Genomic DNA, 15,919 nt, shown 5'->3' on the forward strand with positions numbered 1-15,919 from the left:
AGCTGAGATCCGGCCACTGCACTCCAGCCTGGGCGACAAAGCGAGATTCCGTCTCAAAAAAAAAAAAAAAAAAAAAAGAAAGAAAGAAAAAAAGAAGCACCCCACAGTTTCAGCCTCAGAACTGTAGGAAATAAATTTTGTTTCTTTATAAGTTACCCAGTTTCAGGTATTCTGTTATAAGCAACAAAAAATGGACTAAGACAGGAATATTACTGGGTTAAGAAACAAAAAAAAGAACTATTGATACATGCAACAATCTGGATAAATCTCAAGGGCATTATGCTAAGTGAATAAAAGTCAATCTCAAAAGATTTCATACTATGTAATTCCAATTATATAACTTTTTTTTTTTTTTTTTTAAATGGAGTCTTACTCTGTCACTCAGGCTGGAGTGCTGTGGCATAATCTTGGCTCACTCTTCATGCAACCTCTGCCTCCCAGATTCAAGCAATCTCCTTGCCTCAGCCTCCCAAGTAGCTGGGATTACAGGAGTGCACTACCACACCCGGGTAATTTTTGTATTTTTAGTAGAGGTGAGGTTTCACCATTTTGGCCAGTCTGGTTTTGAACTCCTGACTTCAGGTGATCCACCCGCCTTGACCTCCCAAAGTGCTGTGATTACAGGCGTGAGCCACAGCGCCTGGCCTATATAAAATTCTTACAATGAGAAAACAACAGAGATGGAGAACAGATTGGTAGTTGCAAAGGGACAGATATAGTGTGTTTGTGTATGTATGTGTGCGCATGCCACTATAGTGGTAACACAGGGGAATTCCTTTGTGGGTCTATATCTTGATTGTGGTGGTGTATATACAAATATTTACATGGATCAAATTGTATAGAAACACACATGCATGTGTATGCACACACATACACAGGAATGCATGTAAAACTGGTGAATACTGAATAAAGTCCTCTGTAATCTAGTTAACAGTAATGTACCCATGTCACTTTCCTGGTTTTGATATTATGCTGTGATTATATAAGATGTTCCCATGTGGGAATACTGGATGAATGTTACATGGGACTATATGTACTGTTTAATTTCCTGTGAGTCTGTAAGAGTTCAACACAAAAAGTAATTACAAAAGTAGAAAAGAAAAGGTGCTGGTGATGACAAGGTTGTTGGGAAAAGGGCTTGTGGGGTGCCTGCATAAACTGGCCATAAAAATATGGGACAGTAAGTTGTGGAAAGTCACAGGAGGCCTCTGATGAGGAAAGCCTTCTAATTGCCATCACGTTCCCATGACCAGAGCGTGACCTGCTCTCTTATTACAGACACTGGGCTCAAGGAGAAAGACACTCCTTTGAAGCATTGGAATATGGCCAGATCTGCCGGCTCCTAGTTACGCCCACTCCCCACAGCTGCTCTCTGATAAGTTAGAGAATAAATCAGTAGTTGAGTTTATGCTGCTTTAGCACAAACAACATTTGCCTAAACCGTCACTGCTATAGATTAGGTCTATGACACACCGCCCCCCTTTCACTGTTTCACCCCTGATCTAAGATCTGCTTCTTAGATGGAAGTGATTGTACTCAATAAATAGTGTGGAGACCAGAGCTTGGCGCCTTTTGCAGCCTCCAAAAGTGCAGTGGGCCCCCTGGCACCCCACCCTTTAGGCACTGTTAACCTGTCTCTTCTCATTCCTTCGTCACCAGCGGACTTTGGGTACCCTACGGGTGGTGTTGAGGCTGGTCGCAACACAAGGTGACAGCAGCCATCCCACTCCATTGGCAACCGTGGTGATAAGCACTGGTTTAAAATGGGCTGAATTGAAAGCTGTTACTCTTGCCTTAGTCCAGGGATTGGCAAACTTTTTCTATAAGCACCAGGTAGTAAATATTTTAGGCTTTATGGGCGATGTATAATCTCTGTTGCATATTCATTTCTCCCTCTGTGTGTCTATGTGTCTGTGTGTCTATGTGTGCTTTAAAATGTTTTATACATGTAAAAAACCATTATTAACCCACTGGCTGTTTGAAACAGGCCAGGTAGAGTGTGTGTGTGTGTGTGTGTGTGTGTGTGTGTGTGTGTGTGCGCGTGCGCACGCACACAGGTCAGATTTGGTGTGTGGGTTATATTTACCAACCCCTGCTGTATACAGTATTTCTAAAGGCCGGACATGTTACGTCTTCTGACTCTGGAGTTGTTGCCAATGTCTTAGCCACCTGTTCTGCCACTTGGAAGACTATAGACCAGCAGACTAAAGACATCTCTTTCTAAGGATGTGAATTCTGGAAATTCAATCACAGCTGTAAGGGAAACTTCTAAATCCATTAGCAGCCGTGATTCATTGTTCATGTCGATGCTGATAGTAATGATGGCAGCGGTGGCCCGTCTGGAGCTGCCACTGCTATCATGTGGGCTGCAGCGGGGAGGCACAGCTGGGGCTGCACACTCCACTAGATGGTCGGAGCTCGGACAAGTGGGAGCCCTGCCCCTTCCAAGTTGGTGGGTCAGGAGCTCCCCGGGTCGTGCTGCAGCCACCCAAGTCATGGCTGTGGACCCAGGTCTCCTGCTCTATGGGGCAGGCAGAAACCCCACCCTCCCAGGTGCAGCTGCAGCTGCCCAAGTCGTGGCTGCAGACCTGGGGGTGCCACTGCATGGAGGAGGCCAGGGCCCCACCCCACCAGGCATAGCTGCGGCCGCCCAAGCCGTGGCTGCAGACCCAGGCATCTCTGCACTCTTAGGGGCCTGGGAAGGCACTCCCTGGCCTCACAGGCTTAGAAGTGCCTCCTCCTGCTGCCTGGCTTCTCCCTGCTGTCAGCACCCACTGCAATCTTAGAGCAAAGTTGAGGCCAAACCTAGGCACTGTCACAGCCTGGCTAGGTGTGTACATGCCTGGGGCAGTGCTGACACACGAGCCACCTGCCACAGCCCCCTCCGGACTTTGGGCACTGATGAGCATAGGAGGAAAGCTGAGGGGGTGCTGAGGGCAGGTTGGTACTGGCCTGCAGGCCCCTTGGCATAAGCAGCCTGGGCACCACGGATGGCAGCAGGAGGCAGACAGGCTCCTGGGCAGAAGGGGGGCAGGTCCTGGTGAGGCCCCACCTAGAGGCCAGGGAAAGACTGAAGGCTGGGGACTGGGCTACCAGTCCCAGGACCAGAGGAGGAACCTGTGGTGCCTTTTCGGGGCCTATTCACGGCCACCTGTGGAGTAATCAGCATGCACTTCTTCCCCTCTGTGGCCCATAAAAGCCCCAGGCTCAACCAGAGCAGGGCGGATGATGAGACAACCAGCGGCAGAGAGGAGCTATACCTTCTGCTGAGAACTGAAGACCATGGGATAACCAACTGCAGAGAAGAGCTACCCTCTCTGCTGAGAGCTGGAGCAGATGATGGGATGACCAGCTGCAGAGAGGAGCTACCCTTTCTACTGGGAGCTGGACACTTGTTGGGATGACCTGCATGCAGAGAGGGGCTGCCTGCTGCAGGAGACTGAGCTGTTCTATTGCTCAATAAAGCTCTCTTTATCTTACTCACCCTTCACTTATCTGTGTGCCTCATTCTTCCTGGTCGCAGGACAAGAACTTAGGACCCACTAAATGGGAGGCTGAAAGAGCTGTAACACAAAACAGGACTGAAACATGCCCCTTGCTCACCACGTTGCAGGCAAAGAGAAGGAGAGAAGAGCTGTGGCCCTTCAGAGAGCCCAGACCTGGGAGCTCCCTGAGCCAGGGATACCAGGGCTATGACTCCCTCTTGTGGCCCCTGCAACTCCTGGTGTCTCCAAGCATCTGGATGCTACCACATTCCCCAGCTCCAGCCAGGGAAGCTGCCTGTAAGGCACCGGGTCCAGCCACAGCCTCGCAGAGAGCTGGCACCATGCTGGCACTGGGAGCTGCCCGCCCTGTGGCAGCAACTAGCATGTCTGACTGCGCAGTGGCTGGACCCCATGCTTGCTCACACACCCCTCACAGTCTCCCTTGGAGGCATGGGATCCAGGCCAGTAGTGTGAGCTGAGTGCAGCCTGCCAGGCCGAGTGGGCAGAACGAGCTGAGGGATCAAGCAAAACTCGGGCAAAGGTGCCAGCAGCCATGGGTTTCTGGTCAGAAAAGCAGCACTCCAAAGATCCCATAACAGTAAGGACCCATTCTCGGATGTGACTGACTGGAATCAAGCTACTGATCAAATCTGCACAACCTTCATTGCTGTCACGGCCATCCGGATCCATCATTGCAACACACTGATTTTATGGCCATGCAAGGAGAGCAACCCTAGCATCTGGGGAGAGAACGCCACATGCTCTTGAGGCACGGGGAGGGGAAAACAGTGCTCTGTTTGCCCCCCAGATTCAGCACTGCAGCCCGAATCAAGTAACAGCTGCTGCTGGCTTTGCGACCCCCAACCTACATGCTATGAAAACAGAGAAACTCATGTTTTTCTTTCTTATTTATTTATGTATTTATTTATTTATTTATTGTTTTTGAGATGGAGTCTCGCTCTGTCAGCCACACTGGAGTGCAATGGTGCAATCTCAGCTCACTGCAACCTCCACCTCCCAGATTTAAGCAATTCTCCTGTCTCAGCCAACTGAGTAGCTGGGATTACAGGTGTGAGCCACCACACCCAGCTAATTTTTGTATTTTTAGTAGAGATGGGGTTTCACCATGTTGGTCAGGCTGGTCTTGAACTCCTGACCTTGTGATCCGCCTGCCTTGGCCTCCCAAAGTGCTGGGATTACAGGTGTGAGACACTGTGCCCGGCCGAAATATGTTTTTCTGACATGGCTGGTCCTGAACCACTCTGCTCTGCCTTATGCCATCAAACAGCACCTTCCAAACATGGATCTTCCTCATATGTGCACAAACACATAGACTGATAGACATCTTGCTTTAATCGGACATAGAAATTTATGGCCGGGCACAGTGGCTCACACCTGTGATCCTAGCACTTTGGGAAGCTGAGGTGGGTGGGTCACCTGAGCCCAGGAGCTCAAGACCAGCCTGGGCAACATGGTAAAACCATGCATTTTCTTTACAAAAAAAATATAAAAATTAGTGGGGCATGGTAGTGCATGCCTGTAGTCCCAGCTGCTTTGTGATGTACTTGAAGGCCTGATGGCTGGGGGTTGGGCTGCCAGATTCCCAGGCCAGGAATGGGGACTTGTGGTGCCTTTTCTGGGTGCCCATGGTCACCCATGGGCCAATCGGTATGCACTTCCTCCCTCTGGAGGTCCATAAAACCTATGGGCCCAGCCAGAGGAGGGCAGAGGATGGAGAGATGACTGAATGACCAGGTGAAAAGAGGAGCTACCCTCTCTGCGGAGACTGGGAAGATGACGGGATGAACAGCTGCAGAGAGGAGCTACCCTCTCCAGGGCCTCCTGTCTGCTGAGAGCTGCAGATGTTGGGACAACCAGCTGCAGAGAGGAGCTACCCTCTTTGCTGAGAGCTGAGCCTCAGTCAGGGTGACCTGCCTGCAGAGAGAAGCCTCCTCTCTGCTGAGAGCTGCAGAGATGATGGGACGACCTCCCTACAGAGATGAACCACCCATTCCAGGGCCTCCTTTCTGCTGAGGGCTGAACACTTGATGGGACGACCTGCCCCACAGAGAGGAGCTACCCTCTGTGGGTCTCTTCTGAGCCGTTCTGTCACTTGATAGAGCTCCTCTTTGTCTTGCTCACACTCTGTCTGTCTGTGTACCTTTCTTCCTGGATGCAGGACAAGAACTCAGGCAAAAGTGCCAGCAGCCACAGGGGTTTCCAGCCAGAAAGATGACACCCCAAAGATCTCATAACAATAACAGAAGGAAAAAAAATAGAGAAAGGAATGGAAGAAATGTTTGAAACAATAATGACTGAGATTTTCCCCAAATTAATGTCGGACACCAAACCACAGATCCAGGAAGCTCAGAACATCAAGCAAGATAAATGCCAACAAAGCGAGACCTCATCTCCTGAAAGGTCCTCACTTTCTGGGAGACACAGATCCCCTCCTGGAAGAGGCCCATGACCACATGGCAGGAGTTCCCTTCCAAGACTGCCAAGCACCTGTAGCAGTGCAGACCATGAGCTGTCTCCATGCACAGCACGGCCACCAGCAGGACCAGGGCAAAGGTCTTCATGGCATAGAAACTGCTCATTCTTTCTCTCTTGCCAGTCATTTAGTTTTAAGAAACTAAAATTTGTTCTTAGTTTTGTAACTTAAAAAAAACTACAAATAAGCCAGTGCAATTTCAGCAAACATGTTGTCTTAGTACATTTTCTGATGCTATAACAGAAGTGGATTGGATAATCTAAAAAGAACAGAGATGTATTTCTTATGGTTCTGGAGGCTGGGAAGTCCAAGGTCCAGGAGTCCACATCTGGCAAGGGCCTTCTTGCTGTGTCACCCCATGGCAGAATGCACAAAGACAAGAGAGCCCATGTGCATGAGAGGGGAAAGGAGCCTGAACTCATCCTTTATAAGGATTTCACTCCGGTGATAATGAACTCACTCCTGCAATAACAGCATTAATCCATGTATGAGAGCAGAGGCCTCGTGACACAATCAGTTTTGAAGGGTCTTACCTCCCAACACTGTTGCATTGCAGATTAAGTTTCTACTACATGAACTTTGGGGGATACATTCAAACCATAGCACATGTGTTTTCTGCTTTCAGAGTAAGAGAAGTTTAATAAGTAATATTTATAGTTAAAAACATCAAACACAGTGAAACCCCATTTGTACTAAAAATACAAAAATTAGCCAGGCATGGTGACACATGCCTGTAATCCCAGCTACTCAGGAGACTGAGGCAGGAGAATTGCTTGAACCTGGAGGCAGAGGTTGCAGTGAGCTGAGATCACTCCACTGCACTCCAGCCTGGGGGACAGAGTGAGACTCTGTCTCAACAACAACAACAACAACAACAACAACAATAAAATCAATGCAGTATAATTACCAAATATTAGATTCTAGAGTGATCTGTGACTCTGCTACCCCAGGACAGTCTAGATGAGGTCAGATCTTGACAGAGGGCTCTTTGGGTGGTAATCTTGCAGAAGGGTGGTGGGGAGGTGGAAAGGGGAGTAAGGGGGAGGGTGGTAGCAGCAGAGGGAAAGGAACAGAGACATGGAGAGACACAGGGTTGCATGGTTACTCAGAGATGGGAAGGTATGAAACCCAGCACAGACTGCACATCTGGGTGGGACACGGACACCCAAACTCCGTTCGCTACTCCCCCCTCCCACAGCCTGGACTGGAATCAGATCCTTACCTGGGCACAGATACTGGTGATAGGAGAGGACATGCAATCTGGCTGCATGCCTGGGACCTTGAACCTCACAACTGTCTGGTTCTGAGAGCCCAAAGACTCCAGGCAGCAGTGCTGGAAGCAGGGCCAGAAGGTGCAGCTGGAGCCACAGAGCCGGGTCTGGTTCAAGTCTAGGATGACACCGTCATCACAGCACTGCTCCAAGGGGTTGTAGATCAACTCCCCACACCTGCGTGCTGGCTGGCATAGCCACAGTCTAGGATCTGGAAGAGTCAGGGCTGGATGGGCTGCAAGGACCAGCCTAGGACCACCTCCCCACCAACCTTAGTGCCGTTCTCTCCTCCCTCACTGCATCTGTTCTCACCTGTGACTCCTTCTGAGTTTGAACCCAGAAGTCCAAAAATGAAGATGGCAGCTGAGAAGCAGAAGGGAAGGGAGAGTGATTCTGAGGTCACTCGGTCCTGACCATGGGGCACAGGATGATGTCTCTGAGCTTCTTTGGTCGCTGTGACAGCTCACAGTGCAATTTGGGACTGGCTGTGGGTGCAGGTCCTGGGGACTGGGGTGGCAGGTGAGGAAAAGCAGGGAGGGCTCCGGGAAGAGTAAAGGCTTCTGGGATTTGCAGTTCAGGAGACAGATTACAATGCAGTCACTGATGACATAGCGGTGATTATGAGGTGGGACACCAATAATTAAGTAGGGAAGAGAGAATTAACTTTGAAGTTCAGAAATAATTAGGGATGCGATATCATTAGGGATGAGCTTAGCCTAGGGTTGGGGTCTCCTTACCAAAGGAGGGCACCATGGTTGAGACTTCAGAGCAGCGGATGAGGCAGCAGCAGTGGAAATGGATCAGTGACTTGCGTGGGGGCTTATATTACCGACATTTAGGGACGTGTGCAGAAGGAGTGGCTTCTTGGGAAGAGCAAGGCATGAAGAGCTGTAGGGCAAGGAGATAATCAAAAGCGTTAGTAAGAGGCTCCTGGACTTCTTCCAATGGCTGCTGCGTATCTGAAGAAGTCAAACTCTTCAGATCATCAGGGTAAAAGCTACCCAGGAACCTATTTAAGCTTTGACTCTGCTGAGTGTCTTTTTGAACACTGCCCAAGGGAAAACCGCTTGGAAGATACTCCTTAACTCTTGCTTATCTGAGAGCAAACTACTCACCAAACGCCGGCTGTCTCTAGGCTCCCCATATTCCTCCACCCTGAAGTTTCAAGGGGTCCCTCTACTCCCTGTCTCAGTCCACCTCCAGACCTGCACTGTCTATAATTTTTCAGAGTCACGTAGGGGAAATTGTGAAGTTGCAGCATAATCTAGAAAAAGAACAGAGGCTGCAAAACTGTGCCAGGGAGCACAACAACAAAAATAGGTGGTGGTAGGATGGACCTCTGGGATTCATAGAACAGATAGGAAAGCAGCACCTTTTTGTTTTTTTTTTTGGTTTGTAGAGTGCCTTGTCCAAGAAAATACTCCCGTGTGTGTCGCTATTGTTTTGTTGTCACCAGCACTGTGATTTGTGTGATGGGATTACATGTGGGGTATTAGTAGAGCATGCCCCTCCATTTTCCACTGGTTTCTTCCCTGTGTCACAGTGAGAAGGGTGGGAGGGTGAAAGAGGGATAAGCAGAGGTATTAGAGCTTTGTAAAAGTGCATTGTTAGTGTAAGAGTCTCTTCCTCCTCCCTCCTCTCTCTCTTTCTCTCTCTCTCTCTCTTTTTTTTTTTTTTTTTTGTTTGAGACGGAGTCTGGCTCTGTCACCCAGGCTGGAGTGCAGTGGCGCCATCTCGGCTCACTGCAAGCTCCGCCTCCCGGGTTTACGCCATTCTCCTGCCTCAGCCTCCCGAGTAGCTGGGACTACAGGTGCCCGCCACCTCGCCCGGCTAGTTTTTTGTATTTTTTTTTAGTAGAGACGGGGTTTCACCGTGTTAGCCAGGATGGTCTCGATCTCCTGACCTCGTGATCCGCCCGTCTCGGCCTCCCAAAGTGCTGGGATTACAGGCTTGAGCCACCGCGCCCGGCCTCTTTTTTTTTTTTTTTAAAGACAGGGTATTTCTCTGTCTCCCAGGCTGGAGTACAGTGGTGCTATCTTGGCTCACTGTAACCTTTGCCCCCCAGGCTGAAGCCATCCTCCCACCTCAGCCTCTTGAGTAGCTGGGACCACAGGTATGCACCACCTGGCCTGGCTAACTTTTTGTATTTTTCATAGAGTTGGGGTCCTACAACGTTCTGGTCTCGGAGTCCTGAGCTCAAGCAATCCACCTGCCCCAGCCTCCAAAAGTGCCGGGATTACAAGTGTGAACCATCGTGCCTGGCCTCTCTCTCCTCTCTTAATTGGATGTCCAATTCTTCGGTATTGATTGACGCAATAAACTCGCTCTCCTCGCCTACTTCTGCAGTTGTGTGTTTGCATAGATATGCCTGTTTGTCTACTTATCAATATGCCTTCTTTCCCACACCTCCAAACAGAAATCCCACCTGTAAGGACACATTCTCTCACCTACACAGAACAGCTGCTGAGGAAATAGACCTGTAAGGACCACACTCCTGTTTGCCAAGTTAAGTAGTGTGAATACTGCATTATAACTCGGAGCCAGCAACCAAGGAATTTATGACTGCTTGAAAGGGAAAGTCCCCAATGAAGAGTATGAGTGACTAAAGAGGAAAATCCCAAACGGGTTACTAGAATTGATCTCTGTATAATTGAACTATCTATGTAGAAAATCCCATGGAGCCCACTGTCAAGCAAGAGGTGAGTCTGATTCTGCTAGTGACAAAAGCAAGCTCTTTTTAGATTCAGACACTTTATTACCTACACAGACAGGGAAAGGAAGAGTAGCCACAGGTGCCAGCACCATGTCCCTTGCACAGGGTGACACTGAAACAGAAGGGCCAGATGACTGAACAAGAATAACAGGATGCCTGTTGCTGAGTAGAGAAGCCAGCCTGTGGCTCCATGGTATAGGGAGGTAGCCATAATTCCCCTGGGAACATAACTCCATTGTCCTGGGGACCACACCCCCATCCGCTATAGCAGCCACAGCAAGTCCCCCGCAAGGAGATTCTGAGCTCAGACACGCCTAATGCTGCACCCACCTGATGGCGTTTCTCTATCAGCCCTGGGAGCAGAAGATAAAGGACACAATCTCTTGGGCACTCCATGGCTCTGCCCATCACCTGAAAAACCTGAATACTTATTAAAAGGTGACCCTAGGGCAAGTTTGTATCCTCCCTATACAACCACAGCTGATGTGCTCTTAAAAGTGCCACCTCCTGGCTGGAGGCCAACCAACACAAAACCAGCGCACTTAAAAAAAACAACAACAACCGAGGACCCTCACAGAGTCCACTTCACTCTCCTGCGACCTCCACCAGGGTAGGTGCTGGTATCCATGGTTGAGAGACCTAAAGACAGATCACATTATGCGACTCTTCACAGACGCTCCCCAGTACCAGCCCGGAGCCCTGTAGCTCCACTGAGTGGCTAGATCCAGAAGAAAAATAACAATCACTGTAGTTTGGTTCTCAGGAAGCCCCATCCCTAGGGGAAAGGGGAGAGGATCACATCAAAGGAGCATCCCTCTCCAACAAAAGAATCTGCAGAGCAGCCCTTGAGTCTCAGATCTTCCCTCTGACATAGTCTGTCCAAATGAGAAGGGAATAGAAAAACAGTTCTGGTAAATATGATAAAACAACCTTCTTTAACACCCCCAAAAGGTCACACTAGCTCACCAGCAATGGATCCAAACCAAGATGAAATCTCTGAATTGCCAGAAAAAGAATTCAGAAGATCTGTTATTAAGCCAGTCAAGGAGGCACCAGAGAAAGGTGAAGTCCAACTTAAAGAAATAAAAAAAGATACAGGATATGAATGGAAAAATCTCCAGTGAAATAGATATCATAAATAAAAAACAGTCACAGCTTCTTGAAATCCGGGACACACTTAGAGAAATGCAAAATGCACTGGAAATTCTCAGCGATAGAATCAAACAAGTAGAAGAAAGAACCTCAGAGCTTGAAGACAAGGATTTCAAATTAACCCAATCCAACAAAGACAAAGAAAGAAGAATTTAAAAAAATGAACAAAGCCTCCTAGAAGTTTGGGATTATGTTAAACGTCCAAACCTAAGAATAATTGGTGGTCTGGAGGAAGAAGAGAAATCTAAAAGTTTTGAAAACATATTTGAGGGAATAATTGAGGAGAACTTCCCTGACCTTGCCAGAGATTTAGACATTCAAATACAAGAAGCTCAAAGGACACCTGGGAAACTCATCACAAAAAGATCATCACCCAGGCGCATAGTCACCAGATTACCTAAAGAAAAGATGAAGGAAAGAATCTTAAGAGCTGTGAGGCAAAAGCATCAGGTAACCTATAAAGGAAAACCTATCAGATTAATAGCAGATTTCTCAGCAGAAACCCTACAAATTAGAAGGGATCGAGGTCCTATCTTTAGTCTCCTTAATCAAAACAATTATCAGCCAAGAATTTTGTATCCAGTGAAGCTAAGCCTCACAAATGAAGGAAAGATACAGTCTTTTTCAGGCAAATGCTGAGAGAATTCACCACTACCAAGCCAGCATTACAAGAACTGCCAAAAGGAGGTCTAAATCTTGAAACAAATCCTCAAAATACACTAAAATAGAATCTCCTTAAAGCATAAATCTTACAGGACCTATAAAACAATAACACAATGGGCCGGGCATGGCAGCTCACACCTGTAATCCCAGCACTTTGGGAGCCCAAGGCGGGTGGATCACCTGAGGTCAGGAGTTTGAGACCAGCCTGGCCAACATGGTGAAACCCTGTTTCTACTAAAATACAAAAATTAGCTGGGCGTGGTGGCAGGCACCTGTAATCCCAGCTACTCAGGAGGCTGAGACAGGAGAATCACTTGCACCCAGGAGGTGGAAGTTGCAGTGAGCCGTGTGGCTGCACTCCAGCCTGGGCGACAGAGTGATACTTTGTCTCAAAAAACAAAACGAAACAAAACAAAACAACCAAAAAACAAGAACACATGATGAACAGAATAGTACTTCACATCTCAATACTAATGTTAATGTAAGTGGCCTAAATTCTCCATTTAAAAGACACAGAACGGCAGAATGCATAAGAGCTCACCAACCAAGTGTGTGGCTGTCTTCAAGTGACTCATCTGACACACAAGGACTCACATAAACTTAAGGTAAATGGGTGGAAAAAGATATCCCATGCAAATGGACACCAAAAGTGAGCAGGAGTAGCTATTCTTATATTAGACAAAACAAACTTCAAAGCAACAGCAGTTAAAAAAGACAAAAAGGGATATTATAAAATGATAAAAGAACTAGTCTAACAAGAAATATCACAATTCTAAATATATATGCACCTAACACTAGAGCTCCCAAATTTATAAAACAATTAGTACTAGATCTAAATAATGAGATAGACGGCAACACAATAATAGTGTGGGACTTCAATAATCCATTGATAGCACTATACAGGTCATCAAGGCAGAAAGTCAACAAAGAAACAATGGACTTAAGCTATACCCTAGAACAAATGGACTTAACAGATATTTACACAACATTCTATGCAACGACTGCAGGGTATACATTCTATTCATCAGCACAGGGAACATTCAGAAATAGCTTAGACCATATGATAGGCCACAAAACAGGTATAATATATCTCAACAAATTAAAAAAAATCAAAATTATATCAAATACTCTCTCAGACCACAGGGGAATAAAATTGGAAATCAACTCCAAAAGGAATCTTTAAAACCATGCAAATACATGGAAATTAAATAACCTGCTCCTGAATGATCATTGGGTCAACAATGAAATAAAGATGGAAATTAAAAAATTCTTTGACCTGAATGATAATGGTGACATAACCTGTCAAAAGCTCTGGGATACAGCAAAAGCAGTGCTAAGAGGAAAGTTAATAGCATTAAATACCTACATCAAAAAAGTGTAAGCCTGGCCAACATGGTGAAACCCCATCTCTACTAAAAATACAAAAATTAACCAGGTGTGGTGGTGTGTGCCTGTAATCCCAGCTGCTTGGGAGACTGAGGCAGGAGAATCGCTTGAACCCGGGAGGCGGAGGTTGCCGAGAGCCAAGATCGCACCATTGCACTCCAGCCTGGGAAACAAAAGCGAAACTCTGTCTCAAGAAAAAAGAAAAAAAAGTCTGAAAGAGCACAAATAGACAATCTAAGGTCACACTTCAGGGAACTAGAGAAACAAGAACAAACCAAACCCAAACCCAATAGAAAAAAATAAATAACCAAGATCAGAGGAGAACTAAATGAAATAGAAACAAAAAAATGCAAAAGATAAATGAAATAAAAAGCAGGTTCTTTGAAAAGATAAATAAAATTGATAAGCCATTAACAAGATTAACCAAGAAAAGAAGAGAGAAGATCCAAATAAACTCAATTAGAAACGAAACGGGAGATATTACAACCAATACCACAGAAATACAAAAGATCATTCAAGGCTACTATGAACATCTTTATACACAGAAACTAGAAAGCCTAGGGGAGATGGATAAATCCCTGGAAATATACAACCCCTCTAGATTAAATCAGGAGGAAATAGAAACTCTGAACAGACCAATAACAAGCAGTGAGACTGAAATGGTAATTGAAAAGTTACCAACAAACAAAAGTCCAGGACCAGACGGGTTCACAGCTGAATTCTATCAGACATTCAAAGAATAATTGGTACCAATCCTATTGACACTATTCCAAAAGACAAAGAGGGAATCCTCCCTAAATCATTCTGTGAAACCAGTATTACCCTAATACCAAGACCAGGAAAGGACCTAACAAAAAAGAAAACTACAGACCAATATCCCTGATGAACATAGATGCAAAAATCCTCAACAAAATACTAACAGAATCCAACAGCATATCAAAAAGATAATCCACCATGATCAAGTGGGTTTTATACCAGGGATACAGGGATGGGTTGACATATACAAGTCAATAAATGTGATCCACCATATAAACAGAATTAAAAACAAAAATCACATGATCATCTCAATAGATACAGAAAAAGTGTTTGGCAAAATCTAGCATTGCTTTATGATTAAAACCCTCAGCAAAATCAGCATAGAAAGGATATACCCTAAGGTAATAAAAGCCATCTGTGACAAACCCACAGCCAACATTATACTGAACGGAGAAAAGTTGAAAGCATTCCTCCTGAGAACTGGAACAAGGAAAGGATGTCCACTTTCACCACTTCTTTTCAACATAGTACTGGGAGTCCTAGCCAGAGCAATCAAACAAGAGAAAGAAATAAAGGGCATTCAAATTGGTAATGAGGAAATCAAACTGTTGCTGTTTGCTGATAACATGATCGTATACCTAGAAAACCCTAAAGACTCATCCAAAAAGCTCCTAGTAAATGAATTCAGCAACATTTCAGGATACAAAATTAATGTACACAAACCAGTAGCTCTGCGATACACCAACAGCAACCAAGCCAAGAATCAAATAAAGAATTCAACCCCTTTTACAGTAGCTGCAAAACAAAAACAAAAACAAAAACAAAACAAACAAACTTAGGAATACACTTAACCAAGGAGGTGAAAGACCTCTTCAAGGACAACTACAAAAACATTGCTGAAAGAAATCATAGATGACACAAACAAATGGAAACACATCCCATGCTCATGGATGGGTAGAATCAATACTGTTAAAATGACCATACTGCCAAAAGGAATCTACAAATTCAATGCAATTCCCTTCAAAATACCACCATCATTCTTCACAGAACTAGAAATAACAATCCTAAAATTCATACAGAACCAAAAAAGAGCCTGCATAGCCAAAGCAAGACTAGCAAAAAGAAGGAATCTGGAGGCATTACATTACCCAACTTCAAACTATACTGCAAGGCCATAAACACCAAAACAGCATGGTACTTGTATAAAGATTTACATATGGACCAATGGAACAGAAAAGAGAACTCAGAAATAAAGTCAAATACTTACAGCCAACTGATCTTTGACAAAACAAAAACATAAAGTGGGGGAAAGAACACCCTATTTAACAAATGGTGCTGGGATAACTGGCAAGCCACATGTAGAAGAATGAAACTGGATCCTCATCTCTCACCCTATACAAAAATCAACTCAAGATGGATCAAACCTGAAACCATAAAAATTCTAGAAGAAAACACTGGAAAAACCTTTTAGACATTGGCTTAGGCAAAGACTTCATGACCAAGAACCCAAAGCAAATGCAACAAAAACAAAGATAAATAGATGGGACTTAATTAAACTGAAAAGTTTCTGCACAGCAAAAGAAATAATCAGGAGAGTAAGCAGACAACCCACAGAGTGGGAGAAAATCCTCACAATCTATACATCTGACAAAGGACTAATATCCAGAATCTACAAGGAACTCAAATCAGTGAGGACAAAATAAATAGTTCCATCAAAAAAGAGGCTAAGGAAATGAATAGACAATGCTCAAAAGAAGATATACAAGTGGCCAACAAACATGAAAAATGCTCAACATCACTAATTATCAGGGAAATGCAAATCCAAATCACAAAGCAATACCACTTAACTCTTGCAAGAATAGCCATAATGAAAAAAATTAAAAAAAAAATAGATGTTGACATGGATGTGGTGAAAAGGAAACACTTTTTCACTGTTGGTGGGAATGTAAACTAGTACAACCACTATGGAAAACAGTGTGGAGAGTCCCTAAAGAACTAA

General features: G+C 45.5%; 2 protein-coding genes across 2 annotated transcripts in view; one reads left to right on the forward strand and one right to left on the reverse strand.

The window, feature by feature from the left end:
* Positions 1-3,494, forward strand: part of LOC105478568 (coiled-coil domain containing 61) — a 77,420-nt gene extending 73,926 nt beyond the window's left edge. The window contains exon 13 of the mRNA XM_071087176.1: positions 3,200-3,494. Within this exon, the coding sequence (XP_070943277.1) occupies positions 3,200-3,270 (71 nt within the window). The 3' untranslated portion in view covers positions 3,271-3,494. The remainder of the gene's footprint in view (positions 1-3,199) is intronic.
* A 2,464-nt stretch (positions 3,495-5,958) lies between these two features.
* Positions 5,959-15,919, reverse strand: part of LOC105478565 (IGF like family member 4) — a 35,850-nt gene continuing 25,889 nt past the window's right edge. The window contains 5 exon segments of the mRNA XM_071087190.1: positions 5,959-6,441; positions 7,202-7,461; positions 7,563-7,613; positions 7,988-8,062; positions 8,065-8,138. Coding sequence (XP_070943291.1) covers positions 6,436-6,441; positions 7,202-7,461; positions 7,563-7,613; positions 7,988-8,062; positions 8,065-8,138 — 466 coding nt within the window. The 3' untranslated portion in view covers positions 5,959-6,435.

This window comes from Macaca nemestrina, chromosome 20, assembly GCF_043159975.1.
Source record: "Macaca nemestrina isolate mMacNem1 chromosome 20, mMacNem.hap1, whole genome shotgun sequence".
Classification (NCBI taxonomy): Eukaryota; Metazoa; Chordata; class Mammalia; order Primates; family Cercopithecidae; genus Macaca; species Macaca nemestrina.